The sequence below is a fragment of the Crotalus tigris genome, unplaced genomic scaffold, assembly GCF_016545835.1.
Source record: "Crotalus tigris isolate CLP2741 ecotype Arizona unplaced genomic scaffold, ASM1654583v1 scf7180000018084.670488, whole genome shotgun sequence".
Lineage (NCBI taxonomy): Eukaryota > Metazoa > Chordata > Lepidosauria > Squamata > Viperidae > Crotalus > Crotalus tigris.
Window position 1 is genome coordinate 463716 of NW_024096815.1, and position 20492 is coordinate 484207.

Sequence of the window (20492 nt, forward strand, 5' to 3'; positions counted from 1 at the left end):
GTTAAGAAAAGTACCATCACTTGCACAGAGTGAAAAGTAATAGTACTTGATCCAAAAGTTTGGAGAAATGTAGTATAAGTATTTGCCTCATCCTCCTTCCCCACAGCATTTTGATATAGATGCATACCTTTCTTACAATAGGTGAGCTTTAAAATCAATAGGACAATACAAATAAAGGCAATTATAAGAACAATGGCAGAGGAATATTCTGATCACTGTAGTCAAGAAGATGAATTATTATCAACAATTAAGGGCTAGATACAATGATTCACAGTATTCAGATACAGCATTTAACAAAGTCTGGAGTATAAAAAGAAAGGATTGGAAAGGACAACTTGTATGTTTGTGATCAGAAAAAAAGGACTCTGTGGAGCTCCATTTGAGTGAATTAACTCAATGATAGGGGAAATATCCACCAAAGTTGAGGATGCATTGGTATGTGGAAGTGGAAAAGCAAGGAGAGAAATCCAAGAAACAAAAAGGAAGAAAAGAAAGTGGTAGGCTTGTACTTTTCTAAAGCCAAGATGACCATGAATAAAACAAAGCTTTCTTTTCCTTCCTACAGTAGTATATAGTGGAACAGAGAATACAGAAATACAGAATTTTCATAACAAGACATAGGAACAATATACATATCAACTGAAGGAATCTAAATGGTTCTCAGAGTGTCTTAAAGTGTCTAGGTCCAGGACAACTCACAGTGGCTAACTAGCTGCCCCAGCTTGCCAATGACAACTTACTGCAGGAAAACATGGTAAACTCGCCATGGGGACAACTCTCCATGGGAGCTGGCTGGGCGAGTGAATGGGTGGCCAGAGCTCACAAGGTGCAGTGAGAGCATGGGCTGCATAGGCAGCTGGAGGGTGAGCTGGCTGGGTGAGCAAGTGGATGGGTGGGCAGAGTGCATGGCTAGATGATGGACTGGGCAGAGCTGAACAAGTGGGTGAGCAGAACAAGCGGAGTGTGGCGAGATGATGGACCGTGCCACCAGCAGCAGTAGCTGTCATCACCGCCCCCAGCCAGCCAGTGCTTCGCACAAGTTGACACACGCTGCAGCAGGTTAGTGCCCCTCTCCCTGCCCGGCACATCTGATGTGACCATGGTGATGCCAATGCCACTCATCCCCCTCACTGCCTGTCCCACCATCCATGGCCTGTTTTTTTTTCCTTTTATGGTGTTTGTTTTATTCCAGGCTTAATTAAATGGTGGTCGCTTTATGTCATTTAGTTGACTAAACCTCTAAACTAGTCTTCCCCATATCTGACATCTTCAAAAACTGTTGGAGAAAATCTTCACTCATTTCTTGCCACCCCAAAAAACAAGCTAGTGAGAGCCTCTTTTCCTTGATTCAGAACTCATTGAATCATAGGGCAGGAAGGGACCTTGGAGATCTAGTCCAACTCCTACCCAAGGGAGGAGAACTTACTGCATCCCTGACAAAAGGATGCCCAATTTTTTTTTATAGTTTTTATTATTTTTTTAAAATTACAATCTTTGGAGCCTAGCAAACAACATGTTGTCTGGGTTCACATATTTAACATTAACTTCTTCAATATAAATCTATTCAATACTGCACAATCCAGTATTTTTCCTTGATCTTCCTTTCTTCCCCATATTTTTCCCTTTCCCCCTCATTAAACAATTACAATTCTTAGTACTATTGATGTGTACAAAATTATAGACATCTTCATCATATTTTACTAATATTATAGAAATAACATCAATTCACAAGTCAATATCCTGTTTTTGTGCTCTTATTAAAGTTTGATTTCCCATCAATATTTAAAGTATCTTTGTCAATTATGATTTTCTCAATATTAATTACATTTATATAGCTAAACATTTTATTCATACCAATCCTCTTATTTTCAAATTTCCCATATCAAAAGAAGAAAAAAGATGCTTTTTTAATTCTAAATCATATCTTCCATGATCGACAAGGCACCCCCTCCTTCATCACCTCTTCAGGGCGACTTTAGGCCCTTTTCAGGGGCCCCAGCCACAACGCAAAACCGGAAGTCTCCATGGTCTCTTCTATATGTAGCCCAGAGAGGGGGTAGCATTGGGCTCTGGCATCACCATAGTCACATCAGATATGCTGGGCAGAAGGAGGGGCGCTCTTAGCGCAGTCCCACTGTGACCCACACCAGTTTGTGCCGAGCACTGGCTGATCGGCCAGGGCGGCAGCTGCTGTTGCTACTGCTGCTAGTACACTCCATCCTCTTGCCACTCTGCCCATCTGCTTGGCCAGCTCCTGTGGTGAGTTGTCCCTGAGGTGAGGTAAATGTGTCACATTTCCTGGGGTAAGTTGGCGGCAGTGAGCTTCCAACAGCTAGTTGGTCGTGGCTGGTTGGCCATGGTGAATTGTCCCATTCTGGACCTAAGATCCTCCATATGTCATGCAAAAGAAAGACAGCTGATATGTCAATGCTGATAGGAAATATCTCTTGTTGCTGCCAACTCATTTAAATGTTGGATTTCTTTAGCTTCTATTTATGTAACAGAATTAAGCCAGTGATTTCAATTCTCAGTCAGTTATTTAGATCCAAACAACCCAAGTTAAAACTAATGCCCTCACAGTTTTTATGGTTTGCACAACATGCTTACCCCCAATAGCCCAGTTAGAGCCTTTCCAGTTCTATAATTCAATAATCTTGTACTTCGGACTTCTAATTTCTTTAAAAATAGCTTCCATTAATATACTAACATATTTTATTTCTGAATTTGATCCTGAGTATATAAAATCCACATTGCTATTTGTTGGAACTTTTTAAATTATATTTTATTAATTTTTTACAATAACATTCTTTAGTGCTTAGTAAACAGGTTCATATGTTTAAAAACAATAATTTCTATAATTCCATAATCAATATGTTAATTAGTGATATATTTCTTTGATTTTCTCTTCATCCAATGGTATTCTTCATTTATCAACATTTAGCAAATATAATTCTTAAAATTCAATACATATAAAGTTAAATATAAACCTTTTTCTTGTATTTATACAAATAACAGTAACATCAACACATAGCATCTTTTTTATCAGTTTATATTTCAGTTGTATTTCAGTAATCATCTTATTAAATCACTATGTCTTGTTTTCAAAATTCTTATTTAAACTTAATTTCCCCTCTGTATTCAAACCATTCTTATCAGTCATAGTTTTCTCAAAGTTAGTAACCTTTAAATATCCAAAATGTTCATTCATATACCCAATATTTTCATATTTTACATTTCACAATAAAAATTACTATACTACTTGTATGTCTTATTTCTTTTACTATGAGACCCCTTTATATCCATAATGTATCTATTCTTTTAACAATATTCAAACAAGTATTTAATCATATAGTACTCCCTCAGTTAGATCGCATCAAATATCTCAAATCTGATTCTAGCCTTCTTCTTTTGCCAAGTAGTTTTCCAAATTAATGTATTCAACTTGCCCAGGGGTTTTTGCTTTATTTTTGTAACTGCTGTTGGGAATAGAAAAAACAAGTTAGGTAAGACATGTATTTTTTTGTCTCCCAAACTTTAATAATTATCCTGGTTGCTCTATAGTCCATTTTATTAGATTTTCTTTTCAATCTTCAAGTTGATTTTGAGGTCATGAAATATAGAATATCTTTTCCATTTCCCTTGTTATGGTAAAACCTTTCAAATTTTCTTTTGTTTGTATTAGTTTGTAGTTCTCTTCATCTGTAGTTTCCCTTTTTGGGTTGCCGACCTTTGATTTATATTCTGTTATCTGGTCTGTTTTTTTCATTTTTTTTCATCATTTTCTGAGAACTTTTTACTTGTAAGTGTAAGTTGGAATGTGCTCATTTATGCCAGCAAAATTGTTTTTAATCTCATCATGATTTGAAATTATTGTCATTTGAATCTGTCACAGCATTCCATACACCTCCTCCTGGGAAGTATTTGCCTTGTCTTGAATTATTGCTCCTGCAGAGCTCTAATGTTCCAGGCTGGGGCCTTCAAAAAAGGATATTATATGTAGTTTACTGCCACTTTTTAATAGGTGTGCAGTATCCATTTTATCTTCCCCTTCCAAATGTTCTTTCACCAGTACCATAGTCTCTGTGTTTTGCCTTTTAAATCAGCCAATCTTAAAGTCCAAACTACCAAATTTTATATAGTTTTTAACTTTTTATATATTTTTTTTTTATATAATCCAATGTGTTTCCAATTATCAAAGCACCACTGAAGGCAGTATTTTATAATGTTTCTTCTGTTCAGGGGTTTTACAATTTATCTTCCAGCCAAGGTTGCAGTCCAAAATATTTGACTATCCAGTAAAATTCCCTCCTAGATTAGCCAATAGTTAAAGTTTTTCTTTTTCTGCAGACACAGAAAAGATCACAGCTCAGTAAATATTTATAATCCCAGAAGGTCAGCTGTTTTTGAAGCAAGTATAGTTCTCAATTTATAATATATGGTCCAGTATGTTTACTTTCTTTGTTCTCAGTTGTTTCCTATTTGGCTGAAAGTTATTAAAGTTCAAGGGAACAGATTATTCTTTGTTTCTGGGCATCTTGCAAATTTCTGAGTTAGTGTTGTTGTTGTTCTATACTCTAATTCTCCACTAGATGTCAGTATTTATTTATTTTCCAACTTTTCATACAAATTGTTTTTTTATAATTTCATCAAAACTCTTTTAGATATAAAATCTTAATGATTATTCTTAATTTTCAGATTTATCCAGACCAGTGGTTCTCAACCTTTTTAACGCCGCAATCCCCAACTGGTCGTAAGTCAAGGACTACTCAACTGGTGCAGCACCGTTTGCAGAATGGGACTTTTGGCGGTCTTTCAAAAGCCAATAGAATAAAAGGAAGCTAAGGAAAAGGGGAAAAAATGGCGGACTGCGTTGTTTGGTGAACCCCCGTGAAATGGTCGTTCGACCCCAAATGGGGTCCCGACCCACAGGTTGAGAACCACTGATCCAGACTATAACATTATTAATTTCATTTCAATGTATTCCCCCGTGAAGTTAATTCACCACTGCATCTATGGAAGGGTGGGAGTACAATCCCCTCCCTTCTCACTTTCGGAGGATCTTGCTTTGGGGATTTTTTCCAGGGAATCAATTACAAAATAGAAGAGAGAAGATCGATGTTCTCACCCTGTTCCAAGCACGTTGTTCTGGTTTGTGTTCTTGGACTTCGGCTGCTGGTAGCTTGGGCTAGACACTGATGTGCAGCTAGCCTTTCTCCTGTCGGGTTGGAGGGCTTCCCCTGGATCAAATGGATCGACCACTGTCATTCTGTGATCATTGGGGTGCCCCTCCTTTGTCGCCTCTCTGGGGCAACTTTAGACCCATTTTAGGGTCCCCTGGCAGAGCAAAACCAGCTATGGGGTGCAGAGCCCCGCAATCCCTTGGCCATGTCACCACAGGGCAGAACCAGAAGCCCTGTTGGAACTTTTTAAATGAGTAGAAATTACACTTATGGTAGTAATAGCACTTAGACTTATATACCGCTTCACAGTGCTTTACAGCTCTCTCTAAGCAGTTTACAGAGTCAGCATATTGTCTCCAACAATCTGGGTCTTCATTTTATAGATCTTGGAAGGATGGAAGGATTGAGCTGTGAGAATCGAACTGCCAAACTGCTGGCATCCGGCAGTCAGCAGAAGTAGCCTGCAGTACTGCATTCTAACCACTGCACCACCACGTAGTGCAGAGAGTGGGCATTTTATTTTCAGAAAATACTGAGTAATAAGCAGTTTGCTTAAACAGACTGATTGTTCCTATAAACTGAACACGATTTGAGGTAGGAAATTGAATCCAGTCCCAACCCACCTTTAGGCTTAATATCAACAGTGGATATGACGTTATAACTGAATACTGATTTCCTCTTCCAGAATCCCTGTTGTTAACAGTCCTTGTCTATGCCTCCTTGAGATAAAATATTGGTAGTTTCTGTTGCTACCAACTATTTTCTCAAAGGCATTTCACAACCCCCCTCCCCATCTCTGCATGAGAGTATTCTTACTACTTGTATTGCTTTACTGACAGTAAAAAAGTAAATGTAAAAAAAATGAACCAATTTCTGTGATGCAATTTTTTTACTCTAAATTTTATAGGCACATAACTAAGGGCTTTAGCCCTCTGTCTCTTTTTGGTAATTAATTCTGCAAGATATAAAATCAAACTTTATTTTTTTAAAAAAACTCGAAGATATACAAAATCCAATTTACAAATTTATTTGTGACAGACCACCAAGTTACAGTATGATTGGACTGAGGGCAGGCTAAAGCTCACAAGAATTCAAAGAGCAGCTATTGAGGACAGTCCTGGCAAAAGAATGTCCATCAGAGTCAGCAGCGGGTAAGTGACTGAACAGCAAAGAACAAAGATTTTCTTAGTTATCTAAATCAGTGGTTCTTAACCTTTTTGAACAAATCGCCCCCTTGAGCCAATGAGGAAGTTGTCATCGCCCCTCTCCCCCAACATAACCTCTCAATCACAAGATAGGAAATAATTTTTCAATTTATGCAAACACTTTTTTTGTTTCCTTTAAAATTGTCATCAGGACATATCGATGCAAATAATTTATTTCCAGTCTTTTTCCCATATCTCCCATATTCTGGCCAATGGCGCGCCACTGTGTGGGTAGAGGCTGCTGCGCAATGCGCATAAAGATAAGCGATATGTATTCACATATGTAAGGCGCTCTGTACTGAAGCTAGCTGGAGGAACATTTGAAAACACAATTCAATCCACTAATAGCGATCATCTGATGTTTTTGTATGACAGATATACAGCTATTCACTGTACGAAAAAATCTCAAAAGCGTCCCCAAAACTTCTCGCTCCATCGCCCCCATAACGCCCTCTTTTCGTTCCTTCGCCCCCATGTCGCCCCCTTGAAAAACGAAATCGCCCCTAGAGGGCAATATCGCCCAGGTTAAGAACCACTGATCTAAATGAAATACTTTGAAGAGCTTTCCATACACGAGAGCTATGACAATAGTTATGTGGGAGGATCAAGAGGGAAAACGAGGTTATATTGGTCTACTTCTCCCACTCTAACCTCCTCCCTACTAAAAGGCAGGATGCTCATTTTTTTCAGTCAGAACCATTTCATTTGAACTATGAAAATCCGAAGGATCACTAGAAGGCAGCAGAGAGAAAAATACAACATTTTGCTATCTTTGCCCTCGCAACTTGTTTAATCGTCCTACCATAGGTAAGCCTGTTGCACTTTTTTTTTTCTAACAGTAGTGCTCCCATCTGCCAAAATGCATATTCCAGAATCTAGACTTGATTATCTTCCACCTTCAGGAAAGTTTACAGCCAAAATTCCCTTCCACGTTGGACTCGCAGGGAAAGAGCCCGAGAGCTTTCCTCCACCCGGAAGTGGATGCAAGCCGGCAGTCGCCAATGACGTCATTAACGCGCGCCCAAACCCTCTTCTAACAACAAGGTTTCTCGAGTGGCGGGTTCCCTGGTTACGAAGCAGGGATGAGTGATTCGGAGCGCGGCCCAGCCCCAGGTGAGGAGGATGGTGGGGAGCCCGAGGAAGAAGGGGAAGAGGAGGAAGAAGAGGTCGCTGCTGGGGATGTGGATGCCGAGACTGCGCCGGGTGGGCGGAAGGTTCGTGGTGGGCGGAAAGCCCGGGGTAGGCCGCGCCTCACCGAGTCTGACCGGGTACGACGACGCCTCGAATCCCGCAAGAAATACGACGAGCGGCGGGTCTACCTGGGCGAGTCTCACGGCTCGTGGGTGGACCTGAGGCAGCGCAGTGGCTGGAGTGACGCCAAGCTGGCGGCTTATTTACTGGAACTGGAACGAGAACAGCGGGCCGGGCGCCGCGGGTGAGAGTCGGCAGAAGGGTCTGAGGGAGGAGATGGCTAGCTAGACGGTTAAGGCAAATGGAGTATTCAGCCGCATGCGCCCCGAAAGCCTCGTGTCATACAAGATGCGAGGCGTGAGAAGCGTGCGCCTTCCCTCCGAGGGCAAGTGCAAAGCAGGCAAAGGGCCAGAAATGAAGGGTTCTCCCAAAAACATGAATTGGGAGAGGTACGAGGCCTGTTTTCTGCGCATGGAGGCTGATAGCGCGGTTTTGCCAGCAAAACTGCCTGACGTTTCGGAGATTAGCGTAGGACTATTTCCAGTTTACCTTAATTTCCTGTGTACCTTCGAATTCGGCTGCTCCAGAAGATGTCGCTCTCTAGATTTCAAGGCATTTGATAAAAGGAGTATGAGATGGTTAATTCTGAAAATGGGCATCTTATGTCATCTTGGGTTTAGAAACGAGTAGTGAGAAACAGGTGGATACCTGGCAAACTATAACCATTCTGTGTCCCCCCCCATTATCATCAGGAAGGGCACTTATATGGCTGTTTTAGAATGAAGTACTATAATTTGTCACATTTGAATATTGTATCCATCCTCACTATATTTGGGCAGCCAAGAATTATTTATCAAATTTTTAAAAACATTTCCTAAAAATGATCAGTCGTATCCTTAGTTTAGTTTGTAATGCACACATGTATTCTCTGGAAATGTAACATACAGGTCTGAAAAATGTATGAAATTTAGAGACTAATCGATATTACTATGCATGGTGACCTGGAAAAATACTAGATTAATTAATAGTGGATAACTGTTCTTCATAGATTCCTTGTTTGCTCATTGGCAGTATTTGCTCTAACTGAGAAACAGAGAGCTTGTTTGAATTCTGTTTTCTGTTGCTTGTTGCTCTGATAGAGACTATTAATATTAAAGAAGAGTGTGCTGATTAGGATATAAACTAGGTGTCTTCAGAAGCATAATTTCCTTATTTCTTACCATTACTTTCCTCTCTGTGAATGACAGTCTTGTTGAAATACTATCTTTGAAGAAGTTTTTCAAAGGCTTTTAGTACCTCCTTTGGCTAAAGCTTTCCTTTGACAAACAGGTCCTAGTATTCACTTCTGGAGATCTAGGTGCATACCATGATATTCTACCGTCTTTACTTGCAGAAAACCATGGGAGCAGATGCCTTATGAGCGACAACGAAACAAAAGTAAGTGTAATCTATGCATTGATATATTAGGCTTTATTCATACTCTAAAACAGTGGTTCTCAATCTTTCTAATGCCGTGACCCCATAATACAGTTCCCCATGTTGTGGTGACCCCCAGGAGCATGGCCAAGTGGGTGTGGCCACCAAGTGGGCGTGGCCACCAAATTGTGGTGACCCCCAACCATAAAATTATTTTAGTTTCTATTTCATAACTGTAATTTTGCTACTGTTCTGAATGGCAATGTAAATAATTATTTGGATGTGATTTGAAGTTTGTGTAATGAATTGAAATGAAGTAAGGTTTAACATTGTTTCTTTTTTTTAACTAAGTTAGTTATTATTGGAAGAAGATATAAATGATGATTAAAAGAGGGATGAAAGAGATTAAGAACTTGAACATATCTGGAAGAGATAATTGAAGTGATAATCTGTTGAAGTAAAACAATATTTGATTATGGAAATTGTAAATTGATAGTCTTAAAACAGGTTTAGTAGTAACAGAAACTTAAACTAGAAATGGAATACCGTATTTTCCGGCATATAAGACGACCCCCAACTTTTGAGAAGATTTTCAGGGTTTAGAATCCTAAAAATTTTCAGGTTTAGAATCCTGAAAATCTTCTCAAAAGTTGAGGGTCGTCTTATAGGCCGGAAAATACGATGTTTCCTAGTTTGATGTTACCTAGTTTGGTAATGAAACATCTGCAAGAAAACACAGAGATCACCAAATCACAAACCAGAAGTCATAGGCAATACATTGCAGAAGTTACCAAAACTGTATCAAAGATCTGTATCTCCAGATCACCAGTTGATAGCATCAGTTGAGGCAAATTCTAATCCACACATCAAGAGGGCATCCAGGTGAAGAAGATTCATTCAGGAGGAAAGGAAAGCAGACTGACACCATTTGACTGCACAATCAGCTCAGTAGTTGACTGGCTCCCTCCCAACCCCTTACTGATCTCAGACACTGATTCTGGGCCAAACACAAGGCAAGCAAAATGCCATCAACATACTGATGCTACCTCCTTCCAAAGTCCAAGCTAATTTCTTTGAGCATTTGTTTGTACTTGGAAAAAAGCAGAGTAGAGGAATATTTTTTAAGTGGATCTGAGTCAGTGGGAGACAATGGAAGGTTGCAGGACCAATTCTGGGCATCTGCAGCTCTGTATCTGGTGGACATGGCCACCCCCAAATGACACAGGTTGTAATTAAAAAAAAAACCATTTCTCTGGATGTTTCTAGGAAAACTACAAAGGTGACTGGAATTATTTTTAAAATAGTCAAAAGAGTTTCAACCTAAGCCAAGATTTACTGATGAAAAAGTTGCCAAGTGTAAACCATGCACCACAAGCTTCTTTTGGAAGAGAACAAAGTCAAAAAAAAAGAAAGCCCTTTAAAACAAGCCTTCAGACCAGAAAGGATTTTATCACTATGCTTAAAAAACAAAAATCCATTAGTAATACTATATCACTGCTGCTTGCAAAGGGCTCCCCTTTATGCCGAACCAGGCACCTGATGAACTCTATTAGCTGAATAAACCATAACAGCAGCTTCCACAGTAAATCATGGTTTAACAACCACAAAACCAAGATAAGATTTGTTGGTTTGCTTTGGATGCTGGGTGAATCAAATCATAATACCCCAGGCTCTTTAGCCACTGCAGGGGAACACTTCTTCTCACTGAAAGTATGGGATGGTAATTTTTTGCTCCTCCCCCTTTTATTATAATTATTGATACAATATATTATTTCAATGCAGATTTCAGTGAAGTAATGTTTAACAATATGATTAAAATTGTTAACATTTTTAAAAAAGTGTTGAAAATAAAACATTCTATCAGTGTAATTGCCATTTAGGACATCAATATTACAAGCATAAGATTATTTAACTTTTTATGCAAAGTTGAGTAGAAGATATTTCTCCGTTTTCATTCATTTAGCCACCATAATGTTCCCCAAAGGAAAACTCCATTTTTCCCTGATCCAGACCATGAAGAGGAAGTTTACACACAGTTGATTGGTTACCTCTGAAAATTCATATATCCATGCTATAATCACAGCAAGGACATCATGCTAATCAATTTCATTCGCTGCAGGGAAAGACATTTTGAAGATGAGATCCGAACATTAGTGACGGGTAAAAAGGATCAAGGGCTTTTATTTATAAGCCCCAAGTGGAGTGGGCCTAGGACTCAGTCAACAACGTACACAGAAAGAGCCACTATGCAATTAAATCAGAAAAGCAGATGCCAGATTCTGGAAACTTACCCTAAATAAAATTAGAAAGATAATATTTCCTGCTGTGCAAATCACCAAAAGGGAAGCACGGAAAAGAAGGGAATGGCCAGCCTCGCAGCCCCGTCGCTGATCCCAGACCTCCCGCTCGGCTGAATATATTGAGTGCGGCTTTTTTGGTTCAGGGAATGCGAACGTACTCGAGCTGGTGGATGGGGGGGGGAGAAAAAAACCGGCAAAGAAAGTGGGGGCGCGCAAGGCTTTTTAGGAAAGGCGGTCCCTGCTTTCCCCCCCCCTCACTGCAGGCGCAATCAATGCCCAACCCGAGGCCCATTTTCAGATGGTGGCTTGGCTTGGGTGAACGCGATATGGAGGAACCTAAGTTACCTTCCGAGGTGAGGGAAAATAATAGGTGAAGTTTAAACAGCTTTCTCTTTGATCCTGGCGTCAGGAGAAGCGGCTTTTGAGTGATGCCGGAGCTTTAAGGTTTTAAGCTGGGCTAATCAGGGAAGCGCTCTAGTATGCAAACGAGGCAGGTCTTGGGTTTAAAGGGGCAGAGAAACTTTAAATGCGTTTTCTTGCAGTGAGAGGTAGAATCTGCCGGGGAGAATATGGGCGTCGCTGGATTTGCTCATTTCTGAAAATATCCCTGCACCCCTTTTCGCCTCCCGGAATTGTGTGGCTCCCTGACCAGATCTGCGCGAGAGGCCACTCAGAAATGGGAGGGGGGGTTCGGGGAGTGTAACAAAAGGTGCAGATGTCTTTCCCCCGTTTATTTCTGGCTGCAGCCTGCCTTTCTTCTGAATGGGGTCAGGCTGGATACACCACGAAAGAGATCGGCTTGAAAACCCAGTCTGTCACCTTTATCATTATCTCCCCTCTCCCCCCCCACACACATACTTTTTATTGTTTGTTGCTGCTGTTTAAACAAACACACACACACACATACACACCATTGCTGTGGGTTCAATGCCGCCAGAGAGAGAGGGAGTTTTGATTCTGCAGGCTTATCGCGAAGGTATTTGAACAAGCAGACTAAAAGAAGGCGTGTAAGTCGTGGCTTAACGTTGCTGCAACAAGACTTGGTGTGTGTTTGGGTGGACGGTATGCATGCTCGCTGTCCTCTTTATTGCGATTTCTTTTAAGCTCGTGGCACCCTTTTGCTAACCCCTTTCCCCCAGAGAGGAAACTTACCGCTTTTGGTTGTTTCTCTCTCGCTTTCCACCACGTGCTCTGAAACTGAAACTTCCTAACTTTATATAGAAAAAAGCTGCGCATGTGCAAAGAGGAGGGAGGCAGGAACGGCACTTTTGAAAGCCAATAAGAGGGAGTAGACAGCTAGGGAAAAGGGAAAAAAATGGCGGACAGTGTGGTTTGGCGACCCCCGTGAAATGGTCGATCGACCCCAAATGGGGTCGCGACCCATAGGTTGAGAATCGCTGCTCTAAAAATGCAGACAATCCATTGCTGTCAGTTTTTAAATTAAAAAAAAAAACATTAAAAAGCAGAATGCCATAAAGTATAAAAAAATCAAGACAAAAGTCTGGAATGGCTTTATAGTGATACAGAAATTGGTAGCAGTTCTTTGCAAAGTAAATCTCAGTGAATTTGAATGAATATATAATTATATATAATATATATAACATATAACTCGCATGAGCAGCCCGCCTTTCGTGTGGTTCAAGTGGTGCATGCCCGCTAGCCTGCTGCTCATGTGAGTTGAGCTGCGCACATGAGCCAGCCAGCTGCTTGCATGGCCCAGTTCCAAATACACCATGGCCGGTAGTGGGCCGCAGCTCCAGGGGTTGGGGACCCCTGCATTAAAGGTTATTTCATTTTGTTATTTTTCAACATGTAATGACAATCCTTCAGTAATCAAAAATCACATGCCTGTTCATGTTGAAATTTCAATTTCTTGAAATACTATATTAGAATTGGCATTATGAGTAATGACTGTTAAAAATGAAATGGAGGCCTAAGAAATTAATAACCTTTTATCATCCTTTTTAAAAAGTACTTTTTTTAGTTTGTGGTAGTCCCTAATATAGAGCTGAAATTACTGAGCTTAAAAGCTTTTTGTTTACTTCAAAGTATAAATTCTCAGTTATAGCAGGAATATTCTTACCTTTTAATAAAAATCATTTAATATACTATATATATGATTGTAGTCCTAAAAAATCCTGGAATAAATCCTGTTGAACTAAATTGTCATAATCACTAGAACCAGCATTTTTTTTTTATTCATTTACAAAGGTTTTGGTTTCTGTTGTAAGACATTTCCAAATCTTGTGAGTTAACTAGATACGGGAGAGAGAGAAATACTGCTCTCCATATAATTTTCAGGGCTGAATATAACCAAATAGGACAGTTTATTGCATAAGCTAAAGCAATTGTTTGTAAGACTTACTGATGTCCAAAATTGGACAGAATGGATAAAGGACTGGATTTTCTAAAAGGAGAAGAAATACATGGTCAAGCAACCTAAATATCAGCACTGTTCTTACAAAAGTTTCAGCCTGCAAAGTATTTCTCTCTCATAAAGCATAATGTACAAACTGGTCTCAGGAAGTGGTCAAATACTGTAAATATTCAGCTTAGTGACCAGATATATCTAGTTAGTATCATGTGATGCTAAGGCATTCTATGACTGTATTATTCCAAAGTGCTGATGTTGCAAAGGAAAGTGTGGAATAAAACTTCATTTATGTATTCATTCTGATGAAATGCAAAATGCTATTCTTTATTGTCATTAATAAAGAAAATTGTGAACAATGATAATACACTAAGGCATACCATATTTATTTTAACAGCTTTGCTGTCCTAAAATGGGTATATTTTCTTTTTCTTTTACATTCTATTTGACTGAAATTCATTTGGTTAATTGTTTTCCTAAGTGTAGAAATAATTAACATAAAATTACATAATATATAAAGACAGATGGATTTTGTCATTAGCTTTCAGAGACAGCATGCCATCTGTTCCAAGTTTCTTTGCTTTATTTTGTTTTGTTTGCTTCCCATTCTTATCGTGTCCCAAGGAAGAAGGCGAAACGTGAACTGCCTGAAGAACACAGTCATCTGGTATGAAGATCACAAGAATCGCTGCCCTTATGAGCCTCATCTCTCTGAGCTGGATCCCAACTTTGGGATGTACACCACAGCTGTCTGGCAATGTGAAGCAGGGCACCGCTATTTCCAGGACTTGCACTCACCACTTAAATCACTCAATGATTCTGAAAATGAATGTGACAACGGTAAGTGTACAGTGTCCAGGATGTTAAAACTCCAACCTGACTTTTTTTTTTTTTTTTTGCAGTTAACATGTAGCAAATATTTCTATGTAGCTTTTGCAACTCATATAAGCTAGCTGCTTTCTTTAAGGCAGCTGAGCTTGGAAATCAGTGAGACAAGCTGGGATAACTTTGGAAATACATGAACGCAGTTTAAGTTAGAGCAGTGAAGTTGGAGATGGACTAATACCCATTAATGAAAAGAAATTCATTTCTGAAATAAATAATTATCACATCACGCATGGCCCAGAATTCCTAAAGTTTATTAGTGTATGTATGGTTTTCAGTTATTTTCCTTCCAGATTGAATATTGTAAGGTAAAATGTTATCTTTAAATGTTTATATTAAAATGTCTATGTAATATTGCACCATTTTAACCAGTGTTTTTTCATAATTTTCCCTAGGCCTGTTCTGATAGTTTGTGACAAATAATATGTTCTTTTTAAAAAGATTTAAATGATTTTTAAAATGCCACATTAGAACATTTTCTAGAACATTAGAACATTTCCTAGTGCCAACCAGAAAATAGTTTATTTTCCAGACTTGATATTTACAGTCATTGATTGTAGCACACTATTTTTCCAATAAGTATTCTTGGCTAGTTGACTTGTCTGTCTGATTTCAAATACTAAAGAAATTAGACTGCAGAATACCATTGTCAAGAGTGATTTGCTTTTCACCTATTTTCTTCTCTGTTCTCAACTTGACAACAATGGGGGGGGGGTTGAATCGTCTGGGGTGGGAATGGAATGCCAAGAATCTGTCTGCAGATTGTGAAGCCCTGCTCCCCCCTTCAAGGATACGTGCAGATGTTTGAACAATCCAGACCAGACATGTCAAACTCAAGGCCCACATGCCAGGTCTTTGAATGATCCAGACAGTTCCCATAACAAACTATGCAAGCAACTAACCCAGCCACCAAGGAGGTGTCACTGGCAGGGGCTCAGCCAAAGTCCCAGTTGATCCAACCTGGGAAGCTGGTACTGCAGGGAGGAACTATGATCCTAGTGGACCTCTATCAAGCTGAAGCTGCCCCTCAGCGCAAGAGCACTCTTATTGTCACTGAAGAGGAACTCCTGTTACTGCTGTCCCAGGGGTTTTCATCCATGGCATACCAGAAGGGCGAGGGATCGATCAGAAGATTCCAGAAACTGAAAGTTCCAGTCCGCAGTCCATATCCCCTCACTTGAGCAGCTGAAGGAGAAGTTTGACAGATTGGAGGTAAAAGAGATGGTGTGAGCGCTGTGGGGGGAATGCCAAGGGCTACCCATCTGTCCCCCCCCCTTGCTGGAGTCCCAGCCCAATTGCGGGAGCTCGTGCTGCCTCACCTATTCCCCAGCCAGCTGTGATGTCAAGCCCTGTATCCCAAGCAAGCCCGATGTTGTGGCCTTGGGCTGCCAATCCAGGAGCCCAGCCAAGAGAAATCCGGAGGGTGGTTCAGCCACATCCCCAGGACCAACAAGCAGCTCAGCAGCAAGAGCAGGCAGCCCCGCCACGATTTGAGCTGCCTCCCATCAAGCCCACCTTTGATGGGGACCCCGAGAAGCTATCCTTCTTCCTGAATCAACTGTGGCCTCATCTAGTTTCTCTACGCTTATGCCTATCTGGATGATGCCCAGATGGTGAATGCCATGGCAGTCAATTTGGAGGGGGAAGCGGCCAACTGGGTGACCAACCTCCATGATGAAGGGGCTCCTGAGCTGCAGAATGGTAACCTATTCGTGGAACAATTGAGAGGTCATTTTGAAGTCGAATCCCAAGCCCTGTTGGCCGAGAAAAAAATCCATTGTCTGAAGCAAAAAGGCCGACCTGCTAAGGAATATGTTTGTGAATTCAGGCGAGTTGCTGGTCAGCTAGGGCAGTAGCTGGGATGATCATTGATCAACTACTTCAAGCAAGGGCTAGACCACGGGTCGGCAATCCGCAGCTCCGGAGCGGCATGTGGCTCTTTGAGCCTTCTTCTCCGCCATTTGCAGAGAGAGAGAGAGAGAGAGGGGCACTTGCACTTCTCTCTCTCTCTCTCTCTCTCTCTCTCTCTCTCTCTCTCTCTCTCTCTCTCTCTCTCTCTCTTTGTGTGTGTGTGTGTGTGTGTGTGTGTAAAAAAGAGAGTGGCCTCACGCTGTTCTCGGACAAGCTGACAAGCTTATTGGGCAGGGCTCCTGCCTTTGCTGCGTTGAAGCAGGAAGCAGCATTTCTCTCTCTCTCTCTCTCTCTCTCTCTCTCTCTCTCTCTCTCTCTCACACACACACACACACACACACACACTGAGTGGAGGAAGAGGACTGGCAGACCAAGGGCAGGAGAGAGCCCAATAAGACTGTGTGTCAGCTTGTCTGAGAACAGCGTGAAGCCAGCTTGCCAGGTGAGCAGAAGATTGGAGAGAGGGAGATGGGGGGGGAGAGAGAGAGAACTCATGCACAGCAGCCTCTATTTCTTTTTAATTAAACTCTTCAGTCAAGCTCCCCCCCGCACACACATGCGCACGAGTTTTGCAGCTCCCAGTGTTTTCTCTGGGAAACGTGTCCAAGTGGCTCTGGGCTAGACTGTGACCTACTCCAAACCTGCATCATTGGGGGCTTTCCTAACCAATTGTTACAGCATGATGGTGATGCTGGACATCGAATTGGATTGCCCCAGAAAGCCAGGCACAGCTGAACCCAAGTCACTGCGCACCCAGGAGAAGTGCCTTTTTGGCCGACGTTCCCATGCCACCACAACCACCAGCGCCACCCAAGCACCAATTAGAGCTCCAGTCAAATGCTACTGATGCGGCCAAATGGGCCACCATGCTGTAGAGTGCCCAGTCCCCAGTCCTGAAGCACACCGGCTGCCACTGCTAAGCCACAAAAAGCCCCCAGGGGAGAAAGGGATAAGACAAACTGGGCATGACAGGACTCAGCTGTTGGACAACCCTCTCCTGCCGAGCCCGAGGCAAGAGCCCAGCCAGAGCAATTACAGATGCCGGTGCCCTATGGCAGTGATGAGGAAGGCGAAGAAGATCTGATGGTAGTCAACCCATCCCACCTTTCGCCATCCCCACCAAGATAATAGTACCCAAAACCGGGGCCCAAATGATCTTAAATGTATTAATAGACTCAGGTTGCACCAGGTGCCTAATTAATCTACTCACAGTGCTCAAGCTGGGGATTCGGGCAGACCTATTACCCCTAGCCATGAGATTTGAACAAGCTGACGGGTTCCAAATCTGCATCTGCCGCGTACCTGACAGAACCAGTGTGGTTGGAAATGGGCTGGCACTGGGAAATCATTTGTTTTGTGGTGGTCCCAAAAATGACTGAGGCTGTAATTTTGGGTCTGGCCTGGTTTGACAAGTGGCACCCGAGCATCTGGTGGGAGAATGGAGTGAGGAATTTAAGATTGGGGGTAGGTCCGACTTCCAGTTTGCCATCGTGGCACCTGCAGACGCAGGAAGGCGAGCGCTATCTTCGGCGTCCGAATTTGTTCCTCTGGGGGACCCTGGAAAGGGTCAAAAGTCGCCCTGTAGGGGCGATAGGCAAGGAGGGGACCCCTGCTTGATAGCGGGAGGGTGACAGCCCTTCCGTTTGATCCGGGAAAGCCCTCCAAACCGGCAAGGGAAAGACCAGCCATAGCAATATGGCCTGTCACTAAACTGCTGACAACCGAAGTCAAAATCACCACCAAGCACCTTTAAAGCAACCTAGATGAAACTGGGTAAGATCTGGTCCTCTCTTTAAGACGTTTAAGTATTTTTTCCTGTAAAAGCTGCCCAAAATATTTTTCCCCCTGTGAGGAGAGAGGGAAGGGAATTTCTATCTCACCCTCTAAGAAAGAGCAACTATAAGAAAATTTTTAATTTAATTGGATGTATACAGTGGGGCAAAAAAGTATTTAGTCAGCCACCAATTGTGCAAGTTCTCCCACTTAAAAAGATGAGAGAGGCCTGTAATTGTCATCATAGGTAGACCTCAACTATGAGAGACAAAATGAGAAAACAAATCCAGACAATCACATTGTCTGATTTGGAAAGAATTTATTTGCAAATTATGGTGGAAAATAAGTATGTGGTCAATATCAAAAGTTCATCTCAATATTTTGTTATATATCCTTTGTTGGCAATGACAGGTCAAACGTTTTCTGTAAGTCTTCACGAGGTTGGCACACATTGTTGCTGGTATGTTGGCCCATTCCTCCATGCAGATCTCCTCTAGAGCAGAGATGTTTTGGGGCTGTCGCTGGGCAACACAGACTTTCAACTCCCTCCAAAGGTTTTCTATGGGGTTGAGATCTGGCGACTGGCTAGGCCACTCCAGGACTTTGAAATGCTTCTTACGAAGCCACTCCTTTGTTGCCCGGGCGGTGTGTTTGGGATCATTGTCATGCTGAAAGACCCAGCCACGTTTCATCTTCAGTGCCCTTGCTGATGGAAGGAGGTTTGCACTCAAAATCTCACAATACATGACCCCATTCATTCTTTCCTGTACACGGATCAGTCGTCCTGGTCCCTTTGCAGAGAAACAGCCCCAAAGCATGATGTTGCCACCCCCATGCTTCACAGTAGGTATGGCGTTCTTTGGATACAACTCAGCATTCTCTCTCCTCCAAACACGACGAGTTGTGTTTCTACCAAACAGTTCTACTTTGGTTTCATCTGACCATATGACATTCTCCCAATCCTCTTCTGGATCATCCAAATGCTCTCTAGCAAACTTCAGACAGGCCCGGACATGTACTGGCTTAACCAGGGAGACACGTCTGGCACTGCAGGATCTGAGTCCCTGGCGGCGTAGTGTGTTACTGATGGTTGCCTTTGTTAGGTTGGTCCCAGCTCTCTGCAGTTCATTCACTAGGTCCCCCCGTGTGGTTCTGGGATTTTTGCTCGCCGTTCTTGTGATCATGTTGACCCCACGTGGTGAGATCTTGTGTGGAGCCCCAGATCGAGGGAGATTATCAGTGGTCTTGTATGTCTTCCATTTTCTAATTATTGCTCCCACAGTTGATTTCTTCACACTAAGCTGCTTGCCTATTGCAGATTCAGTCTTCCCAGCCTGGTGCAGGTTTACAATTTGTTTCTGGTGTCCTTTGACAGCTCTTTGGTCTTCACCATAGTGGAGTTTGGAGTGTGACTGTTTGAGGTTGTGGACAGGTGTCTTTTATACTGATAACAAGTTCAAACAGGTGCCATTAATACAGGTAATGAGTGGAGGACAGAGGAGCTTCTTAAAGAAGTTACAGGTCTGTGAGAGCCAGAAATCTTGCTTGTTTGTAGGTGACCAAATACTTATTTTCCACCATAATTTGCAAATAAATTCTTTCCAAATCAGACAATGTGATTGTCTGGATTTGTTTTCTCATTTTGTCTCTCATAGTTGAGGTCTACCTATGATGACAATTACAGCCTCTCTCATCTTTTTAAGTGGGAGAACTTGCACAATTGGTGGCTGACTAAATACTTTTTTGCCCCACTGTATGCTTTTGAAACTTGGGGACTAAAAGTGTTCCTTTTCTTATTGGAGATGTTTATTTTTATCTAAAAAAGAAATAAGACTTGAAAAACTATCATAAAAATTTTGGACTTAAAAAGCTTTAAACGGTGTCAATGACATCTTGTAGCAAAGTATGGTATTACAGTTTGTTATTGAAACTTGGCTTGAAGTCCAGACTCTAGAAAAAATTTCCTTGACCTTGACAGTTACCACCTGTGAAAAACTCAGCTGCAAAGAAGGAACTTCTCAGCGGCATATCTGGCCTGTTTGAACTATGAATGTAAACTTTTACTGACTTTCAGAGCTATACTTGGGGAATTGCTTTCCTATTTCTTTACATGAGAAACATATGTTATTATACAAGATGAGAGAATATCTTGGATTATAAACTCTTACCTGACAATTTCTACCATGAAGGCCACCTATAACATGTGAAATAGATACCCCATACCTAGCTATAAAAAACAAAAAACTATTTTTAACGTTTC

The 20492-nt window shown here is 41.6% G+C and overlaps 1 protein-coding gene across 4 annotated transcripts in view; it reads left to right on the plus strand.

Moving 5' to 3' along the window:
• Window positions 1-5630: 5630 nt before the first annotated feature.
• The window catches only part of ZNF653 (zinc finger protein 653), a 32154-nt gene continuing 17292 nt past the window's right edge, over window positions 5631-20492 (plus strand). The window contains exons 1-5 of one of the 4 annotated variants that reach the window (XM_039347530.1): window positions 5631-6331; window positions 7076-7192; window positions 7288-7820; window positions 8970-9013; window positions 14288-14503. In XM_039347530.1, the coding sequence (XP_039203464.1) occupies window positions 7468-7820; window positions 8970-9013; window positions 14288-14503 (613 nt within the window). In that variant the 5' untranslated portion in view covers window positions 5631-6331; window positions 7076-7192; window positions 7288-7467. Of the gene's footprint in view, window positions 6332-6886; window positions 7821-8905; window positions 9014-14287; window positions 14504-20492 lie in introns of those variants that run through there. The other 3 variants (XM_039347533.1, XM_039347532.1, XM_039347531.1) reach the window with 3 other exon arrangements.